Here is a 22,541-nt window from a genome sequence, read left to right on the forward strand (position 1 = left end):
CTTTTATTCCCTTATTTGTCCCTGCCCACATCCTGCTGATCGGTCCATTTTACAGAATGCTGATTGGTCCATTTTTACAGAATGCTGATTGGTGCATTTACAATCCTTTAGCTAGACACAGAGTGCTGATTGGTGTGTTTTTACAGTGTACTGATTGGTGCATTTACAATCCTCTAGCTAGACATGAAAGTTTGCCAAGTCCCCACTCCACCCAGGAAGTCCAGCTGGCTTTGCCTTCTCAAGAGGACAAGGGCAGAATTGAGGAGCCCAGTTAGGAGGCTGTTTTAGTAATTAGGCAAGAGATAGTGGGTTGTACCAGAACAAGTGTCAGATTTTGGATGTGTTGTGATGGAAGAGCCAATAGGATTTAATGACGTCCCAGATTTGGGGAATGAAAGAAAAAGGAGTCAAGGATAACACCAAAGTTTTTGGCTTATGAGTCTTCAAGAATTGGGTTGCTATTAGATGAGAGAGGGAAGATTTACATTGGTGTTCATCCTTCTCTTTCCAATCTGATGTCACTTCGGGGCCCCTCCTTTAGCAAGAGGTTCCTAATCTTGTCCTGTGTCTGTAGCTTACCATTTTTTTGATTAATGCCTGGTTAGAGTGTGATACTGGAGTTTGAATGTGGTAGTTTAGAATTGGTAATATAATTGAATTGTCTTTCCCTAGCAGATTAATTTTGCATTGTTTGAATCAGTGCATTCATGAGTTATTGAAATCATGAAGGAAAGTAGTACATGTCATTATCTTTCCACTATTTAGTAGTTTAGAAAAATCACATAAAAATGATTGTAATATCTTATGACATTGAATAGAAAATATCAAAGTGCATCTCTCTTATCAAGGGTAAAATTTTGTGAAACTTTGTTCAGTTATATATAATGTCTTTTTTTTTTTTTTCTTTTTTTGGAGACAGTCTGGCTCTGTTGTCCAGGCTTGAGTGCAGTGGTGCCATCTTGGCTCACTGCAGCCTCTGCCTCCTGGGCTGAAGCAATCCTCCGCCTCAGCCTCCCAGGTAGCTGGGACTACAGGTATGTACTACCACACCCAGCTAATTTTTTTGGTATTTTTTTGTAGAGATGGGGTTTTATCATGTTGTCCAGGCTGGCCTCAAACTCAGGGCTCAAGTGATCCTCCCGCCTTGGCCTCCCAAAATGTTGGGATTAGAAGCATGAGCCACTGTGCCTGGCCTATAATATCTCATGTATATGGTGTTTACTGGATTGCAGTGTAAAATTATTTTCTTACTGGGTATTACAAGTGAAAATTTGGAAGCCATTGACTTGTGTATAAATAGCCATTTGTCAAAAGAGTAACTTGAAATAACATTGTGATATTTTAAAACTTTTTTTTTTTTTTTTGAGACGGAGTTTCGCTCTTGTCGCCCAGGCTGCAGTGCAGTGGCATGGTCTCGGCTCACTACAACCTCCGCCTCCCAGGTTCAAGTGATTCTCCTGCTTCAGCCTCCTGAGTAGCTGGGATTACAGGTGCATGCCACCATGCCCGGCTAATTTTTCTATTTTTAGTAGAGACAGGGTTTCGCCATGTTGGCCAGGCTGGGCTTGAACTCTTGACCTCTGGTGATTCACTCTCCTCGGCCTCCCAAAGTGCTGGGATTACAGGCGTGAGCCACCATGCCCAGCCCTATTTTAAAGCTTTATATGTGTATTTAATCATTTATTTATTTTGAGATGAAGTCTTGTTTAGTCGCCCAGGCTGGAGTGCAGTAGCGTTACCTTGGCTCACTGCAACCTCTGCCTCCTGGGTTCAAGCGATTTTCCTGCCTCAGCCTCTGGAGTAGCTGGCACTACAGGTCCCTCCCACCACAGCTGGCTAGTTTTTATGAGATGGGGTTTCACCATGGTAGGTAGGCTGGTCTCGAACTCCTGACCCCAAGTGATCTGCCCACCTCGGCCTCCCAAGGTGCTGGGATTACAGGTGTGAGCCACGGCACCGGCCTATATGTGTTTTTAGAAACTGTCACCATAAATGAGAATATTACTTTAGGACCCATCTCATAAATGGTATAACATTTTATTAACCCAACAAATATTTGTTAAGTTCTGTATAGTAGTAGGCCCTGGTGGTGTATAAAAATAAACATGGAACCCCAGCCTGGGTGACAGAGTGAGATTCTGTCTTAAAAACAAAACAAAGCTGGGTGCAGTGGCTCACACCTGTAATCCCAGCACTTTGGGAAGCCAAGGTGGACAGATCACTTGAGCTCAGGAGTTTGAGACCAGCCTAGGCAACATGGCGAAACCCCATCTCTACAAAAAATATGAAAATTAGATGAGCATGATGGCATGAGCCTATAGTCCCAGCTACTCAGGAGGCTAGGGTGGGAGAATGGCTTGAGGCTAGGACATCGAGGCTGCAGTGAGCCAAGACAGCACTACTGCTCTCCAGCCTGGGTGACGGCGAGACCCTGTCTCAAAACAAACAAAACAAAAAAATCCCATGGTACTGCCTTCTTGAAGCTACCATTCTAGAGGAGTCAAAACCAAAACAGACAGATGAAATAATTTTAAATTATGGCACTTTTATGAAGAAAACAAATGAGAAAGAAAAATCAGGAAAGATTTAATTTAATAAGAGTGATCTGGGAAGGCCTCTGTGAGAAGATAACTTTTAATTGAGCTGATGGTCATGAACCTGATTTGGAAAGAATACAGAAAAGAGCATTCCAGCAGCATTTGAAGTCAAGCAAGAGTTTGGCACATTAGTGGGACTGAAAGAAGCTGTGTCTATAGTGAATGAAGGACAAGAATGGCCAGAGAGCTAGGGAGGAGCCAGGACATGCAAGGTCTGGTAGGTAGTTTGGATTTGATCTAAAAGGTAATAGAAAACCACTGACTTGTTTTAAGATGAAGGATGACATTGAAGCAATTTACAGACAGTCCTTGACTTACTATGGCTTGACTTAAAATTTTTTGACTTTACCGTGGTGTGAAAGTGATATGTGAGTACTCATACAAGCATTCTGTTTTTCACTTTCAGTGTGGTATTCAATAAATTACATGAAATATTCAACACTTTATTGTAAGACAGGCTTCATGTTAGGTGATTTTGCCCAACTGTAGGCTAATGTTTAAGTGTTCTGAACATATTTAAGTTAGGGTAGGCTAAACTCTTTCAATCCCAGTAATTTGTTTGAATACTACATCTTCCGTGCATATACTTATATGTGCAAACATGTGTATACTTATATATACAAATATGTACAAATATATACAGAAATAGAGTCATAGTATTCTATTAGTTGATTTGCCCTCGTAGTCATCATAGTGTTTATTGGGTGCTTATTATTCTAAGTGCTTTACATGTAATTTCTCTTTTAAGCCTCCCAACAACCTGTTTTAGAGATGAGAAAACAGGAGCAGAGGAGTAACTTTCACAGAGTCATAAAGTTAGGTGGCACAAGTGAGATTTGAACTCAAGCACTGTGACCCTATAGCCTGTACTCTTTTTTTTTTTTTTTTTTTGAGACAGAGTCTCGTTCTATCACCCAGGCTGGAGTGCAATGGCACGATCTCGGCTCACTGCAACCTCCACCTCCCGGGTTCAAGCGATTCTCCCTGCCTCAGCCTCCTGAGTAGCTGGGATTACAGGCACCTGCCACCACATCTGGCTAATTTTTGTGTTTTTAATAGAGACGGGTTTTGCCATGTTGGCCAGGCTGGTCTCGAACTCCTGACCTCAGGCGACCCGCCTGCCTCAGCCTCCCAAAGTGCTGGGATTGCAGGCCTGAGCCACCATGCCCGGCCTGTGGCCTGTACTCTTAACCGTACCCTAGGATCTGCCTCAATGTTTTTCATGGCTGCAGAGTATGGAATTAGGTCTGTTTTATAGCTTCGTTCACATTTTAAATATAATTTGGAAGGATTGGGAATGTGATATAGGGAAGTTAGAACAGATACCCCTTTCCTGGAACCTAGGTAATTTTTTCATTTCTTAAGTAGGTCAAACAGGTATATAGTGAAAAGCCACCTTCCTCTCTGCCCAGTTTCACTGCCTCCTAAAGTTAACTACCGTTGTTTGTGTATCCCTCTAGTTTCTTTTTGCCTGTACAAGCCAAAGTGAATGTAGTTTCTCTTTTTTTACACAAAAGATAACATACTATGCACACTGATCTGTGTCTTGCCTTTTTTCACGTAACTGTATATCTCAGGGATCTTTCCATAGCAATAACTGGCATCTCTCCTCCTCCTTCACCACAGCTGCATAGGATTTATTATATGGATCATTATTTAAGCAGTATCCTGTTGATAAACATTTGGGTTTATCAATATTTTGCTGTCACATTTTTTTCTCTAAGTCAACTTAATTGAAATCAAATGTAGGGACAATAAAATGTACAGATTTTGAATGTAGAGTTCAGTGAGTTTTGACAAATGCCTCATCTGTATAATCACCATCACAATCAATATACAGTCATGAGTCACTTCACAATGAGGGTACATTCTGAGAACTGCATCATTAGTTGATTTTACCCCTTCACGAACATCATAGAGTATATTTACATAAACCTAGGTAGTATAGCCTACTACACACCTTAGCTGTACGGTATAGTCTCTTGTTCCTAAGCTATAAACCTGTACAAACTTGTAGGCAGTTGTGACAGTAACAAGTATTTGTGCATCTAAACATATAAAAGGTGCAATAAAAATATGGTATTATAATCTTATGGGACCACCATCATATATATGGTCCATTGTTGACCATATTATGTGGCACATAACTGTATAGAACATTTCTACCAGTGTTGTCCCCATACACACTGATTTTATTTCTAACGCTATAGTATGTACTCTTCTGTCTAGCTTCTTTTGCTCAGTATATCTGTGAGATTCATCTATTTTTTTCTGTGTTATCAGTGATTTGTAACTTATGATTTCATTGTGTGAACATACCAAAATTTGTTTATCCATTCACTTGTTGATTGACATTTGGGTTGTCTCCAGTTTGGGGCTGTTATGAATAAAACTGCTAGAAACTGTCATGTACAAATCTTTGTGTGGACATATGATTTTATTCCTCTTGGGCAAATACCTAGTAGTAAAATTGCTAGGAGTGAGATTACTAGGTTATATGTCTGTTTAACTTTTTAAGCAACTGCCAGAGCATTTCCCAAAGTGTTTGTATCATTTTATACTCCCACCACAATGTAGGTTTTCCAGTTTCTTCACATCTTCCTTGATACATTGTATTTGTCAGTTATTTTACTTTTAACTATTCTAATGGGTGTGTGGTTGGCCAGGTGCTGTGGCTCACGCCTGTAATCCCAGCCCTTTGGGAGGCTGAGGTGGGCAGATCACGAGGTCAGCAGATCGAGACCAGCCTGGCCAACATAGTGAAACCCCGTCTCTTCTAAAAATACAAAGTTAGCCACGTGTGTTGGTGCATGTCTGTAGTCCCAGCTACTTAGGAGGCTGAGGCAAGAGAATTGCTTGAACCTGGGAGGTGGAGGTTACAGTGAGCTGAGATTGCGCCACTGCACTCCAGCCTGGGCTACAGAGCAAGACTCCATCTCAAAAAAAAAAAAAAAAAAGCCATTGTAATGGGTGTGTAATGGTATATAATTGTGGTTTTAACTTGCATTTTCATGATGACTAATGATGTTGTATCTTTCCATGGGCTTATTGTCCATTTATATATGCCTTTTTATGAAGTATCTGTTTGGTCTTGCCCTTTTTAAAATTGGGTTGTTTGCTATTTTTGACTTGAAAGCATTTTCTCTAGTGGCTGGGTATTAGCTTTGGGGTTCAAGTGTCTGGTTGAGCTTTCTACTTTACCACTTAATAGTTGTGGAACCTTGTGGAAATAAGCTCTGTAAAGGCCCTTTTCCCTCTGTAAAATGGAGATAATAGCACATACTTCACAGGGTAGTTGTGGTTGTGACAAGTAATTTAAATAATGCATATATAGACTTATTATGGCATGTTACCTGGCTTAAAGAGCTCAATAAGTGTTAGTGATTATTTTTGTTTTTAATACAAAATTGCCTTGTTTCCTGCAGCATCTTTTGAGTACCAAGTGGCAAGTGCTTTGAAGGATTGAAAGGTAAATTAGATGACTTGGATTTGCAGGGAAGATCTGTGCCCAAGTAATTGTTGTGTGAGGTATAGAGTGGCCTTGCCTTAAGACTGCTGAGAATGCAAGCTCTATTTGGTACAATCCTAGGGTATTTTTGAAAGCTTTGGCGTTTGACTAATAATTCCTACTGTACTTCTCCAAGGCTGGTCAAAAGAAAGTTGATTGTTGCCTGGCCAGTGGAATTAACATTATAATTAAATTAAATTAATTAATTTATTTGTTTTTGAGACGGAGTCTCACTGTGTCTCCCAGGCTGGAGTGCAGTGGCGCGGTCTCAGCTCATTACAACCTCTGCCTCCCGGGTTCAAGCAATTCTTCTGCCTCAGCCTCCCGAGTAGCTGGGATTACAGGTACCCGCCACCACGCCTGGCTAATTTTCTGTGTTTTTAATAGAGACAGGGTTTCACCATGTTGGTCAGGCTGGTCTGAAACTCCTGACCTCAGGTGATCCTCCTGGCTCAGCCTCCCAAATGCTGGGATTACAGAAGCGAGCCACTGTGCCTGGCCTAACATTATAATTTTATAGAAAGAATGCTCTCTGCCAAGAGTGGTTCCAAGTGGTTAGTTCTAGGGAAGGTGAGAAATAAGATGCAGAATTTAACCTCTATCACTGCCCAGGTGAGGTGACCTGATCAAAGAATCTACTTTCATTTATTTATTCATTTTGCCCGGGGGCATGGCATGCACTCACATGTGTGTTCGCGCTTGTGAGCGCTGTGTGTGCTCACTCCCAGCTCCCATTATGTTCCAGGCACCATGCTGTGTTCTAAAACAGCCATGAATGGGACAGGCGTGGTCTGTGTTCCCAATGGAGTTTATCTAGTCTGATGGAAAAGAAAGATATTAAATAAATAATTGCAATTGTGATACATAAATATCATGAAGGTACATATGGTGTTGTGAGAATCAGTGCAGTGGGACCCCATCTGGGGGGATAAGGATGTCGAGTTATGTTTGGACTGCAGACCTGAACTTCAGACCCTGCCAAGGTTACACCATTCCTGGCAGCCAGCTGGTTTGCCTCTCTTAGGTGACAGCCTTTTCTTATCAGGCTCATTCTAACCCAAATGCAAATACCTATAGACCTGCATCGTTTCCTCCTGTTCACCCCCCAGGTCTGTTATCTTTCTCTGCCCTGCAGACTGTTTTTTAGGAAGTAGTTTTTGTCCTCTCCAAAATTTTAACCTCCATGTTTTATTTTGACGAGGTAACGTGTTTGGCCAGAGGACCCCCTTTTCATCACCAGGCCTAATTTTGCACTTCCTCAATCTTAATGTTTCTAGATTTCATTTTCCAAGTCAGGTGATCTCTAGTATATCTCCATTGTTATATTTTTATTACATCACTATGGAATTTCCACCTACAGATAATTTGTGTAATTTTTTTTCCAACAAGATATTTATTCTATAACTGCCATCCTTCACATTCTCCTCTTTTCTGCCCATCAGTCCCCTATTTCCATAGAATTAGTAATCTGGAAGTATTATTTTCCATAAGGAATTTGTCCTCTTCTTTGTTGAAACATAGATTTTCTGTCTGCTCTCCAAAAATACTTAGTAAAGTAAATGAACTTAAGGAAAAGTCAATAGATGTCCCCTACTCCTATCACATATTCTTTGGACAGTTGAACTGGATAAAATTTTTCACAAGAGGACATTACGAAATTTCCTTTGTAGCCGTAAAGTATTTCACTTGATTATTATTGCTTGACTTAGATAGAAATGAATAGATCACAATCATTGTTTCATCTTTTTTGGCAGTTTATAATTTCAGTTGCAGTGTAGTTTATTTGAAACATTTCATTTGTAATATTGTGTAACTGCGTACATAATATTAATATTAAGTAGACAAAGAGTCCATTAGTGTTAAAGTACAAAGCCTATTCAGGTTGGAAGAATGTTTTTTTGCAAATTCGCAAGGGGTTTAAATACAAAGCAAATCCTAGAAAAAAATGGGAAATATCTACTGTCTTACTAGGTTTACTTAATAAAAAGTAGGGAGGAATTTTTGAGTATCTAGTAGATTTGAATAGTATAGACAACTAATCTAGACTACTGAGCATAACCTGCCCCCATACACTTCTGTCTTGTTTTGTTAGGATTCAGACAAAAGCACATTTTTAGTTTATATTAATTATAGATATATAAACCTAACTTTACTCTTTCTTTTATTGTGGTGAAATATAGATAACAAAATTTGCCATTTTAACCATTTTTAGTTGTATAATTCAGTGGCGTTAATTATGTTTACACTGTTATGCAGTCATCACCACCATCTATTTCCAAAACTTTTTCGTTACCACTCCAAACAGAAACTCTAACCATTAAGCCGTAACTCCGTATTCCTCTCCCCAAACTCAAACTAACCTCTCATCTACTTTCTGTCTCCATTGAATTTGCCTGTTCTAGGTACCCCATATAAATGGAATCATATAATATTTGTCATTTTGTATTTGGCTTCTTTCACTTAGCATCATGTATTTTGTTTTATTTTTATTTACCATTTTATTAATTGTTAAGCATACAGTTCAATGGCATTAAGTACATTCACATTGCTGTGCAATCATCACTACCATCTATCTCCAGAATTTTTCATTACTCCAAACTGAAACTCTGTACTTGTTAAATAACTCCCTATTTCCCCCTCTTCCCAGCCTCTGGTAATCACAGTTCTATTTTTTGTTTTTATCAATTTGACTACTCTAGAATATAAATGGAATCAACAATATTTGTCCAGTTGTATCTGGCTTATTTTACTTAGCATAATGTCTTCAAGGTTCATTCATGTTGTAGTATGTATCAGAATTTCATTCATTTTTAAGGCTGAATAATATTTTATGTATATACCACATTTTTTGTATCTATTCATCTGTTTATAGGCATGGATTGTCTACCATTTGGCTGTTGTGAACAATGCTGCAGTGAACATTGGTGTACAAGTATCTGTGTGAATCTGTTTTTAATTCATTTGGACATATCTAAGAGTAGAATTGTTGGGTCATATGGAAATTCTATGTTTGACTTTTTGAGGAACCTCCAAACTGTTTCCCACAGCAGCTGCACTATTTTATATTCCCACCAGCAATGTACAAAGATCCCATTTTTCGATTTTTTTTTTAAATTGTAGCCATCTAGCAGATGTAAAGTGGTGTCTTGTTATGGTTTGATTTTCATTTCTTTTTTTTTGGTGTGGGGAGTCCCTTTCTGACAGAATTCATTTCCTTAATGACTACTGATATTGCACATCTTTTCATCTTCTTATTGGTCATTTATTTATTTTCTTTGGAGACATGTCTACTAGAGTTCTTTGCCTTTTTTTAAATTTGGATGTGAGAAGGAGAGAGAGCGAGAGAGCTCTTTGCCCACTTTTAAATTGGAGTGTCTTTGTTGTTAGGTTACAGTTCTTTATATATTCTGGATATTCTTGATCAGATACATGATTTGCAAATATTTTCTCACATTCTGTAGATTGTCTTTTTACTCTTAATGTCCTTTGATGCTCAAAAGTTTTTATTCTGATGGAGTCCAAATCTGTTTTTTGTTGTTGTTGCCCATGCTTTTGGTATCATATCTAAGAATCCATTGCCAATCTCAAGGTCATGAACATTTACCCTTATGTTTTCTCTAAGAGTTTTATGATTTTACCTTTTATATTTAGGTTGTTGATATTTTATATTAGGTTGTTGAGTTAATTTTTGTAATATGGTGTGGGGTAGGGGTTCAACCTTTCCTTTGCATGTGGAAATCCAGTTTCCCAGCATCATTTGTTGAAAAGACTGTTCTGTCCTCCACTGAATGGACTTGGCATCCTTGTGAAAAATCACATGGGAGCTCGATCTTGGCTCACTGCAACCTCCGCCTCCTGGGTTCAAGCGATTCTCCTGCCTCAGCCTCCCGAATAGCTGGGACTACAGGTGCCTGCCACTAGGCCCAGCTAATTTTGGTATTTTTAGTAGAGATGGTGTTTCACTATGTTGGCCAGGATGGTCTGGAACTCCTGACCTCATGATCTACCTGCCTTGGCCTCCCAAAGTGCTGGGATTACGGTTGTGAGCCACCACGCCCGGCCTGTTTCTATTTTTAATTGTATTTTACTTAAAAATTTATATTATGGTAAAAACAGCATGAAATCTACCATCTTTTTTTTTGAGACAGTCTCACTCTGTCACCCAGGCTGGAGTGCAGTGGTGTGAACTCTGCTCACTGTAACCTCTGCCTCCTAGGTTCAAGTGATTTTCCTGCTTCAGCCTCCTGAGTAGCTGGGAATTACAGGTGCGGGCCACCACACCCAGCTAATTTTTGTATTTTCAGAAGAGATAAGGTTTCACCATGTTGGCCAGGCTAGTCTCAAACTCCCAAACTCAAGTGATCCACCTGCCTCAGCCTCCCAAAGTGCTGGGATTACAGGTGTGAGCCGAAATCTACCATCTTAAACATTTGTTTGTTTTAAAGACAGGGTCTTGCTCTGTCACTCAGGCTCGAGTGCAGTGGTGTGATTGTAGCTCATTGTAGCCTCAAACTCCTGGGCTCAAGCAATCTTTCTGCCTCAGCCTCCCAAGTAGCTGGGACTACAGGTGTGCACCACCACACCTGGCCAATTTTTTTTCTTTATTTTTTTTATTTTTATTTTATTTATTTATTTATTTATTTTTTTGAGACGGAGTCTTTCTCTGTCCCCCAGGCTGGAGTGCACTGGCGCGATCTTGGCTCACTGCAAGCTCCGCCTCCTGGGTTCGCGCCATTCTCCTGCCTCAGCCTCCCGAGTAGCTGGGATTACAGGCGCCCGCCACCACGCCTGGCTAATTTTTTGTATTTTTTGTAGAGACGGGGTTTCACCGTGTTAGCCAGGATGGTCTCGATCTCCTGACCTCGTGATCCACCCGCCTCGGCCTCCCAAAGTGCTGGGATTACAGGCTTGAGCCACCACGCCCAGCCTTCTTTATTTTTAATATAGATCGGGGTCTTGCTGTGTTGCCCAGGCTGGTCTCCAACCCCTGGCCTCTGGTGATCCCCCTGCCTCAGCCTCCCAAAGTCCTGGGATTACAGGCCTGAGCCACTGCACCTGGCCCATCTTAAACATTTTTAAGTGTACAATTCAATTGTTTTAAATATTGAATATTGAATATTGTTGTGAATCAGATCTCTAGAACTTTTACATCTTACAAAAATGAGACTATACTTATTAAACAAATTCCCTTTTTTTCCTTTCCCAGTGCCTGGCAATCACATTCTACTTTGTGTTTCTATGAATTTACTTTACGTACTGCCTATATTTTTGAGATTTAGCCATAAGATGTCACTGTAGTAAGTGAACACACTTGTATAACCACCATCTGGTTCTTCCTCATCCCCAGAGGTACCCACTGTATTACCATAACAGCATAGATTCATTTTGCCTGTGTTTGAACTTTTTATAAATGGAAATTTCACAGTATATATTCTTTTGTGTCTGGTTTCTTCAGTTCAACATGTTGCATTCTCATGTGTTGTGTGTGTGGCAGTGGTTCGTTCTTTTTCATTGCAGATTAGGATTCCATTATATGATTATATCTCATTTTGTACATACTCTGCTGTTTGGCTGTTTCCAGTTTGGGACTGTAATCAATAATGCTGCTATGATCGTGTGTGTTGTGTGTGTGTGTATGTGTGTGTGTGTTTGTGTGTGTAAATACATATATCTATTACACATTTCTCTTTAGTATAAAGGGATCTCAGTTGATTTTTTTTTTTTAAAGAGATAGCATCTCACTATGTTGTCCAGGATGGTCATGAACTCCCATGACATTTTGCAAACTTTATATGGTATCACAACTGGAATTTGACATTAAACATCCACAGATATTATTTTGTTCATTTTATTCTATTTTTTGAGACGGAGTCTTGCTCTGTTGCCCAGGCTGGAGTGCAGTGGTGCAATCTCAGCTCACTGCAACTTCTGCCTCCCGGGTTCAAGCGATTCTCCTGCCTCAGCCTCCTGAGTAGCTGGGACTTACAGGCACATGCCACCACGTCCAGCTAATTTTTTATATTTTTAGTAGAGACAGGGTTTCACCATGTTGGCCAGGATGGTCTCGGTCTCCTGACCTCGTGATCTGCCTGCCTCGGCCTCCCAAAGTGCTGGGATTATAGGCGTGAGCCACCACGACTGGCCTTACTTCTTTGATTTATTTGTTAAAGAGAAAGCGAGATGGTTTAATTTGTAGTCAAGAGTCATTTCTTCTTGATTACAGTGCTCATTATGCAAATTTCATCTACCTGTTGATACAAAAATGGTACCCTGCCACTTCCCTGGACATTTATTCCAGACAGAAAAATTCCTGCGCAACCCTCACCTACATATCTGCCAGCAGTTGATCTCTCTGCCTTCTTAAAAAGTTATGTAAACTCTTATCTAGAATAGCTGGGGTTTTTAGTTCAACTGATTGGACATATACAGTATAGAAACTCATTTTTTTTTTTTAGTGGGTTTGATAATATTCTCAACTCTAGATCAAGAACTTCCCATTACTTAACCTGTCTTTGATGATCCTGAAAGTTCCCTAGATGGGAAATAGATCTAGCAGTATGTCAGGGTCACTAATTTTCCCTGGATAGTATTAAAATATATAGAAGGTTTGCTGTCTCCTGGCCCTGGATAATCCATCTGAAAAGAGTTTGTATGAATGAAGTTTTCACATATTTGCTCTTCATGTCATCTTGTAGGCTAAAATGAACAATACAGGGAGATTCATTTTGCTTATCTATAGTTTCTAAATTTTTGGTAATGAAAATTATTACTTTTGTAAAGAAAGTTATAAAAATGCTAACACAATTAAATATAAAAATGCAGGGTGCTTGGATCCCAAGAAAATAGGAGCTTACTGTGATTAAAAGTCAGACTGCATATAATAATTAGTTATAATTAATAATGCTTTTTCTTTTTTTTGTTTACATGAAATCTTGCAGAAAATAATAATGCTTTTTCAAAGATTGAATTTTTAGTAAATGTTTATATTTTGGCTAGCTTAAGTTTTCCCCTTTCTCTGCCTCTCATTTCTAGAGTCACCAGAAGGAAAATATAAAACATTTTTTAAATGGCTCTTTCCCTGTAAATCATCCAGCACACACCCTGCATTTTTTCTAGTTTCAGGCATAAAGGGAAACCTGGCTCAGATAAGAATAATCCTTGCTGTATGCTCAGCAGCTCATATATCTTTCTTTTAAAATTATTATTTTTTATTTTTTAATGTTTATGTATTTTTGATTTTTTTAGTGACAGGGTCTCTGTTGCCCAGGCTGCAGTGCAATGGCGCCACGCCTCGAATTCCCTGGCTCCTGGATGACCCTCCTAATTCAGCTTCCTGAGTGGCCACCATGCCTGGATAATTTTTTAATTTTTAAAATTTTTTTTGTGGAGAACAAGGTCTTGATTGCCCAGGTTGGTCTTGAATTCCTGGCCTCAAGCAATCTTCCTGCCTTGGCCTCCCAAAGTGTTGGGATTACAGGTGTGAGCCACTGTGCCTAGCTATCCTTTTTTTTTTTTTTTTTTTTTTTAAATTCTGAGAGGCTCTAGTTCAAACACAAGTAAGCAGGTTAAGGGCTACTCCAAGTTCTGGCAGAGCTAATCTTTACTGCTTGGTCTTCAAAAAACAGAACTTTATAACTCTTTTTTTACATTTTTTTTGTGACAGAGCTTCACTCTATTGCCCAGGCTGGAGTGCAGTGGCGCGATTGTGGCTCACTGCAACCTTCGCCTCCCAGGTTCAAGTGGTTTTCCTGAATAGTTGGGATTACATGTGAGCGCCAGCATGCCCAGCTAATTTTTGTACTTTTAGTAGAGACAGGGTTTCACCACATTGGCCAGGCTGGTCTCAAACTCCTTGCCTCAAGTGATCCACCTTCTTCAGCCTCCCAAAGTGCTGGGATTACAGGCGTGAGCCATGGCACTTGGTCTTGTAACTCCTTTTTGAACATAACTTCAAAGTGAAGGTCTTTGCCCATGAGCTCTTTGACATCATCTGGTGTCCACTGGTGACCCATCAGCTCTAGAACTTTCTACTTTGTCTTGGAAGCTTTGCTGGTTTCTGTGGGCATGGCCATGGCTGCTCTGGTCATTTGCTCCTGCCTCATTTCTTATTGGTCAGTTGCCATTATCTTGGCCCAGAATCACAGTAAATTCTCTGAAGCCCAAATACGTTGAGGAAATACCAGGATGCAGAGCTCATTCAGGGTGGATCTAATGTGAGTGGTTTGATAACTTGCTGTAGCATAGGCTTAAAACCAGAGGGTCAGCTGGGTGCAGTGGCTCATGCCTGTAATCCCAGCACTTTAGGAGGCCGAGGCAGGTGAATCACCTGAGGTCAGGAGTTCGAGACCAGCCTGGCCAACGTAGTGAAACCCTGTCTCTACTAAAAACACAAAAATTAGCTGGGCATGGTGGCAGGCACCTGTAGTCCCAGCTACTTGGGAGGCCAAGGCAGGAGAATCGCTTGAAATTGGGAGGCAGAGGTTGCAGTGAGCCGAGATTGTGCCATTGCATTCCAGCCTGGGCAACAGAGTGAGACTCCGTCTCAAAACAAACAAACAAACAAACAACAACAACAAAAAAACAGAGGGTCAGTGGAAATAGGACCTTGGTTGCAACAATGCCTGAGTATGTCAATGTTGATCCATTCACAACTAAGAATCACAGGGATGACGTTTGTTATATTTCCTTTCATCATGCCTGAGAGCATAGTGGGAGGAAGTGGTGATATTTTTATCCTCTGGGTTGTTGATGTAATATTCTCATGTCAAGAAAAAGACTTTTTGGGAATGTAATTTCCATTTTCACTGAAGGCTCTGCTTCAAATTAGGACTTAACTGTCAGATACTTGCTCCTGGGTGAGCTTCTTGTCGCTCTGTACCAGGATGAACGTGTAGTGGCAGATCATATCTGAGAAGAAGAAGATGATAAATATGGGCGGGACCATCCAGTGGCTGATGCTGGAGTTGGACAGTAGCTCCTACCCTCTGTCTTCACTGAGAGCTGGTCTGGCTTCTCCTGGAGTTCCGGGGCTCTTTGGGTTTTCCTCGAGGCCTTCTCATGCTCCTCAGCCTGGGCATTATCTTGGCCTAAGACTGGCCAGGACCCTGCTACAGCCTTGGGCCTAGTGGACTGATTCCAGCTCCTCCAGCTGGGCTGCCAGTGGCCCACGGCAGCCCTGCATCCATTTGATTTTCATTAACTCTATCTGAAGACTATAGAGTTCTAAACAGAAACCAAGAGCTCCCTGACGTCTTTTTGCTTGTTCTAAGCCATCTCTATTAAGACCATATTTTAGAGTGAAAGTTATTAAACCAAAGAATTTTGTTTGATCATTCTGACCCCCACTTGCTTCAGTGAAAAAAAAAAAGCAGGCTATAAAACATTATAACATTCACTTTGTGAGAACACAAAAAACTTTTATCACTGCCTACCACATAAAATAGTAAGGATTCAATAAAAAATTGTAGACTTATAGCTGAAATGATTGAAAGAATACACAGGAAAAATGAAATTTTATGCACCAAATTGTTAACTGGACTTATTTCTGTTCCAGGACTCCAGTTGATTATTTTCTTCCAAACTTACCACCGTGAATATATAATTTTTACTTAATATTTTTAAAAAGTGTTGTGCTTTTTCTTGTTTATAAGTGGTGAGAGACTGATGAAAGTGAAAGTACTTTGTGGAAAGAACTGTGTAGCAATTCAAAAATTCAGTCATTCCCTGAAATGTTGTAATCTACTAAGGAGTTTTATTGTCCTTTTACTCTGAAAGGCAACACAATAGTCGGGATGTGTCAAAAGGAAAAAATATCATCCATAGTTGAGGTATATAGAACAAATTGGGACATAATTCCAGAACTGATGACTTAGTTCCACAAGAAAGAACAGTTTCAGATATAATAACCTGAGAGTTTCAGACATAATAACAAGTGAATCGTGGCTGTCTTCCTCTTGCTGTAAAATAGCATTCTTAAATACTGGGATGCGAGACCCACTCACTGGGTGGAGACCTTTTAGGAGATAAAAATAGAAGTTATCCTTATCCTCAGGGAGCTCATAGGCTGGTGACTATGACTGGGAAGTAACACAGTTTTTATACTTCAGTTGAATTAACATTTATTTAAAATAGGAATGATAATTTATTCCTGCTGAAATGTTTATTATAAAAAGTAAAAAGCATTAATATTTCAAAAATACAAATTTCGATATATTAATATAAATTCTGAATTTGCTAATTTAAGTAAATGTTTTTTGAGTATTTAAGTCAAGGACTGTGCTAAATATAATTTTACAAAATGATTAATTTTCTGAGTAAGTAATGCTTTATTTGGTAAAACAATTTCAGAGGCTGGGCATGGTGGCTCACACCTTTAATCCCAGCACTTTGGGAGGCCGAGGCGGGTGGATCACCTGAGGTTGGGAATTAGAGACCAGCATGGAGAAACCCCGTCTCTACTAAAAATACAAAATTAGCTGGGCGTGGTGGCGCATGCCTGTAATCCCAGCTACTCGGGAGGCTGAGGCAGGAGAATCGCTTGAACCTGGGAGGCAGAGGTTGCGGTGAACTGGGATTGTGCCATTGCACTCCAGTCTGGGCAACAAGAGCGAAACTCTGTCTCAAAAAAAAAAAAAAAAAAAAATTCAGAAGAGTATGTGGTGAAGTCTTCCTTCTACCCTATCTCCCAGCCACTAGGTTCTTTCACCATTTTCAGAGATATTTTATGCATGGGTATAAATATGCATATATGTATCTTCATTTAAAAATTGTAGATGGTATTATATTATGCTCTTCTGGAGTACAAAGTGTTTTATATGCTTATCTCATTTAATATGTACAATAGTTGTCAAGACAGGTACTCTTATTAATATTTCCATTTTACAAGTAAGGAACTAAAGACATCTCCATTTCTTAATAACTTGTGCAGGGTCTCATAGCTGACAGTTATAGAATCTACTTCCTGAGGCACTACTTTATATAGTTAACTTATTTATTTATTCATTTATTTTGAGTCAGAGTCTCACTCTTTTGCCCAGGCTGGAGTGCAGTGGCGTGATCTTGGCACACTGCAACCTGACCTTCCCAGGTTTAAGTGATTCTCCTGCCTCAGCCTCCTGAGTAGCTGGGACTGCGGGCACCCGCCAACACCATGCTTGGCACTTTTTGTATTTTTAGTACAGACAGGGGTTCACCAAGTTGGCCAGGCTGGTCTTGAACTCCTGACCTCAAGTGATCTGCCTGCCTTGGCCTCCCTGAGTGCTGGGATTACAGGCATGAGCCACCGTGCCTGGCCTAGTTAACTTTTTAATTTGAAACAATTTCAAAGTTACAGAAAAGTTGCAAGAATAGAATAAAGAATTGCATATACCCTTTGCCTGGGGTCCTCAGTTAGGTTTCTGCAGCTATCTCAATAATATTGGCAAAAGGAACCAACCTAGGATCACACATTGTTCCCAGTTGTCATGAATCTCTAGCCTCCTTCAATCTGGAACAGTTTCTTCACTCTTTCTTTGACTTTCATGACTGTGGTATCTTTAGAGATCACAGGCCAGACCTGTCCAGAGAGATTTTGTAGAATATTTCTAAATTTGTGGTTGTCCTAGGTGTCCTCACAGTAATCCCCATATGATGCATTTTTGACCACAGTATCACGGAAGTTATGCTGTGTTCTTCCCATTGCATCCTGTCAGGCAGCACACAATGTCAATTTGTTCCATTATTTCTATTAAAGAGAGAAAGGAAGAAAGGGGTATGGGAAAGTAACTTGTTGGTTTACTTTTCAGAGAACCCTCGGTTCAGTAAATATCTTTTCCTTCTAGCACCCTGGAGGAGAAGAGGTTCTGCTGGAACAAGCTGGTGTAGATGCAAGCGAAAGCTTTGAAGATGTAGGACACTCTTCTGATGCCAGAGAAATGCTAAAGCAGTACTATATTGGTGATATCCATCCGGTAAGAACTGTCAGAGATGGGAGCCCTTATGCAGAGAAAACTACTCAACAGCTGCAGAACAGGATGAAGAAATGAATTATTGGCCGGGCACGGTGGCTCACACCTGTCATCCCAGTACTTTGGGAGGCCCAGGCAGGCGGATCACTTGAGGTCAGGAGTTCGAGACCAGCCTGGCCAACATGGTGAAACCCCACCTCTACTAAAAAATACAAAAATTAGCCGGGTGTGGTGGCGCACACTTGTAATTCCAGCTACTCAGGAGGCTGAGGCACGAGAACTGCCTGAACCTGGGAGGCAGAGGTTGAAGTATGCCAAGATTGCACCACTGCACTCCAGCCTGGGCGAAAGAGCGAGACTCTGTCTCAAAAAAAAAAAAAAAAAAAAAAATTATTAAAATGGAAATTCATTCAGTCTAGCCATCAGGCTAAATTTTCTCCAAAATTGTCTAGTCTTACTGTGCTAGGATATAATTTCTTCTTTGCCAGGTAGCAAATGTAATATCTCTAAAAAGCTAAGGGAACTGATTCTGGATTATTTTTATATGTTGATTTATTTTTGTAATGCAGTTAATAACACATTTACCTAAAATAGTGGTTTGCTTGTTTTTGCAAGCTCCTTGCTAAAGGTAGTAATTATGGACTTTTAAAACTATCCATATATACCATTCTAACAAGGGACCCTGATATGCTCAGAGTAGGGGTATCTTTCTATAGATCCTCAAGTCTCCCAGGGAATTCACTATCACCAGAATACAGTCTCATGTTCCAAAGTTAGAAAGAAGCGTATAGTGAGAATTCATTTGGGTATGCCTTAAAATATTATTTGTTTTCCTTTTTTTAACAGAGTGACCTTAAACCTGAAAATGGTAGCAAGGTAAGAAGTCATCGGTTTGTCTTGTGTGTTTATATTTCTGTTTACTCAAGTAGAACTGCTTTTTGAAACATTTTTTCTTAACAAGAGAAGTTACAAAGTATTTACTTTTTCCCCAAGCAAAAATCCTATTTTTCAGGAATTTGGACTCAGTATCATCTCAGTAAAAAAAGAATAGCTGAGTCTTGAACAGTAGGAAACATTTTGCTAATGCTTCTATACGCTTTTTTTTTTTTTTTTAAACTGAAACTCCAAAGCTATGCTCTGTGTGGTTTTGAAAGAAATTAGTTTATGGGTTCAGTTGTAGAAAAATATCTTACTTTTACATTATGTAGAACAAGTGATAATAATTGTTTCTGTGTTGGAAAAAAATAATTGCAAAGTTGTTTTGTTTCTTATAGGTTATCTTCTTTATCTGTAATACAGAGGCCTTTCTGTGCTTATTTTCCAAATTTAATTCTTTTATCCTGTAGGTTCAATTAGGCCCACACCCTTCCTGGTTACTTAGTAATACAGCGAAAACAAAAGACTTAAGTATTTGAGTGTTTGAAAACTTTAATGTGTACTGCGTTGCATACCAGGAAGAAAATATGGAACCATTTTCTGCTTCCCACATGCTAGGTAGTTCATTTCCCTTATTCCTTAACAATTTTCCTTAATTTCTGTCCTTCAGATAGCTGTTACACAGCACTCTAATTTAAAGGGACAGAAGTTTAGGTGCCAACTAGAACATAGGAAAGTGATGCTGCCTCCCTTCCATTTTCCTCCTCCTTGCTGCTTGCTTCCCATTCCTCATTGAGCCGGAATTACTGAATAGGTTTGACACAGCAATTAAAGTTGGCCTAGACACAAGAATTCTATTAACTCAAGAGATTGCTTGCTTAACAGTGTCTGCCATCTGTTGCCGTGCAATCCAGAGTGTTTGTGTAAATTAACTCTTCTATCTTGCTAGACTGCTACTCTGAACTATTGAATTGTTTCTTGAAAGGGGAATGACATGGTTCTTAAAACACTTTGTAACAACTGTTGGTTGTTAACTGCATTAGGAGTCCTCTCCTCCTAACACATGTACTATCCATTCTCCAATCCTTAAAAAAAAAAAAAAAAATTAAATAGTTCAAAACAGTATTCTGTAAAAAGCTTCCTCCTATCTCCAGCTCTCAGTGTCTTAGTTCCCCTTCCCTGGAGGTAACCAGCCATCATTTTTTGTTGTTGCTTACTCTTAATAACTTGTGTTATTATGGTAAAATTTGAACTAAGCATGGCCTTGATTTGTATATTGAACATGTCCAGAAAATACCACTCTCAGAGGTCAACATCTGATTCAAGGGATATAGGAGCCATAACACATTTCTGCACAGCAACTATGAGAGCATCTTTTATATTAAAACAATAGAAAAAATATGTTCGCGATTACAATGTCTAGACGTCTACAGATTGCTTCTTGTTGCTGTTTTTCTTTCGTGGTAGTACAGTTAGGACCATTCTTAGGAATGTAGAACAATGTTCCCCAAATTCTGTTCTTGTATCACCTCAATCGGAATCCCTTGGTATGTACATGAATATATATAGGAAATGTTTATTTCTTGGGCTTCTACTCCTACTGCTTTGGAATCTCTGGAGATAGAGTTTAGGAATTTGCAATTTAACTAATCTAGGTGATAAGTAGGTAGCTAAGCCCAAACTTTCTGCTGAATGATACGCCCATCTTTTCATTTGAAAACTTAGGACAATTTAATTCTCTTCTGTGGTAAGCATTGTCTGGCTTCTATAGGCCAAAGAATTAGAGATTTCTCAGCTGAATTAAAACTATTGAGCCATCCAGGTGCAGTGGCTCACGCCTGTAATCCCTACACTTTGGGAGGCTGAGATGGGAGGATTGCTTGAGCCCAGCAGTTGGAGACCAGCCTGGGCAACATGGTGAGACCCTGTCTCTATTTTTTAAAAAAATCATAAAATTAGCTGAGCATGGTAATGTGTGCCTGCAGTCCCAGCTACTGGGGAGGCTGAGGCTGGAGGACAGCTTGAGCCCGGGAGTTTGAGGCTGCAGTGAGCCATGGTAACACCATTGCACTTCCATCTGGGTAACACAGCATGACCCCATCTCAAAAAAAAAAAAAAGACCCAAAAAACTATTGGGCCTTAGATTTTTTTGTAAGAAAGATAGAAAAAGAAAGGATTTAAGCTCACCAAGTTCTATAATAATTTAGAAGTCTCCAAATGTAGTTTAGCCCCTATCTGGGTTAAAAAGTGACTAAAGGCAGTGTTTTCAATCCTGTTTTCCTCATGTCACTGTACTCAAGGGACATGCCTTCATTAAGTAGAGAGTCTGGCTATTGTGTTTCTAGTCACTCTGCTCTACTTCAGGCAGATCAGGCAAGAAAGGCCTTTTGGAACATTTTCAAGACCACCTACATAGGTTTTTACAGAGCTATATTCCAACCTGACTTCAGTTCCAGGAAGAAATTCTTGATCTCTCAGATTTATTTCTTACAGAGGTTTAAATAGGCACTTGGTGTCTAGGATGTAGGTATGTCTTTTCTCCATATTTTATCTCTGGTTTAAACATTCACCATTAAGGAATGGAAGTGGAGTTCATTTTATTGGTTACTTTCCTTTCTCTTGGTTCATGGTTTCTGAATCTTTATGAAGAAGTGATTTTTAAAAGTCAAATTAAAAGGTATCTTCAGCCTATGGGAGAGAGTTTTCATTTCCATTTTCCTTCTTCTCCTTTCCTCTATTTCTACCCGTCTCCTCTCCCACCTCCACAACCCCATATCTACTCCCTGTCTGAACTGCACCTTCCCTCCTGCCCCCCCCCCCCCCCCCGCCCCGAGAAACAAACACTCAAAATGTTGCTATTCCAGAGTGTAAGTCAGTAACCATTCCCTAATTCTTTTAGAAAACACCTTTCATATTACTTTTATAACACAGGTAAATAATTAATGGTCACCATTGTTTTATTGTTAGATGGATAGTACCTGAGTTAAAGGCCCAGAATTATTATACTAAAAACGTAAAGACTTAAAAACTTAAAGATCTAGCAACAGATTTTTTTTTTTACCTGCTTCAATCAAAAATAACTAACTAGAATTAAAAACGATTTGTCTTTGTGAATCTCTTGCTTGCTGGATTAACCCTCATGCTGGGAGCCGTCAATCTCCTACTTATATTTGACTTAACATTTTTCTGGTCTGTTTTTGGTTATGGAAACTCACCTTAGAAACAGACTTAGTGCCCTCTGTACCAGTTTGCCTGCCTGCTTGCCTGCTCTTTAGCAAGTAACCTATAAATATTCGTGGTCTATGAATTCTCTCTTTGATGATGAATTTATTTCTTGGTTAGCTGTTTTATCACTTAATCTGCCATCAGTTCAAGAGATAAAGTGCATACAAATCCTAACCTGACTAAAAAAGTGGGCACCATTTCATTCATTTCTTCAACAGATATTATCTAGATAATAGTTCAGCTGCTTTACTGGTCAAATCTTGTAGTCAAATAGGTCTAGTAATTTGACCAGTTCCCCATTACATTTTTTTTGAATGAGTATTATAAAATGTACATGGTAAAAAGAAAATTTAAATAGTTCAAAACAGTATACTATAAAAAAAGTTGGCC

The 22,541-nt window shown here is 39.6% G+C and overlaps 1 protein-coding gene across 1 annotated transcript in view; it reads left to right on the forward strand.

Annotated features, from left to right (window-relative positions):
- Positions 1–22,541, forward strand: part of LOC116471445 (cytochrome b5 type B) — a 39,468-nt gene that overhangs the window by 4,556 nt on the left and 12,371 nt on the right. The window contains exons 2-3 of the mRNA XM_032157782.2: positions 17,925–18,053; positions 18,897–18,926. Coding sequence (XP_032013673.1) covers positions 17,925–18,053; positions 18,897–18,926 — 159 coding nt within the window. The remainder of the gene's footprint in view (positions 1–17,924; positions 18,054–18,896; positions 18,927–22,541) is intronic.

This window comes from Hylobates moloch, unplaced genomic scaffold (assembly GCF_009828535.3).
Source record: "Hylobates moloch isolate HMO894 unplaced genomic scaffold, HMol_V3 SCAFFOLD_6, whole genome shotgun sequence".
NCBI lineage: Eukaryota > Metazoa > Chordata > Mammalia > Primates > Hylobatidae > Hylobates > Hylobates moloch.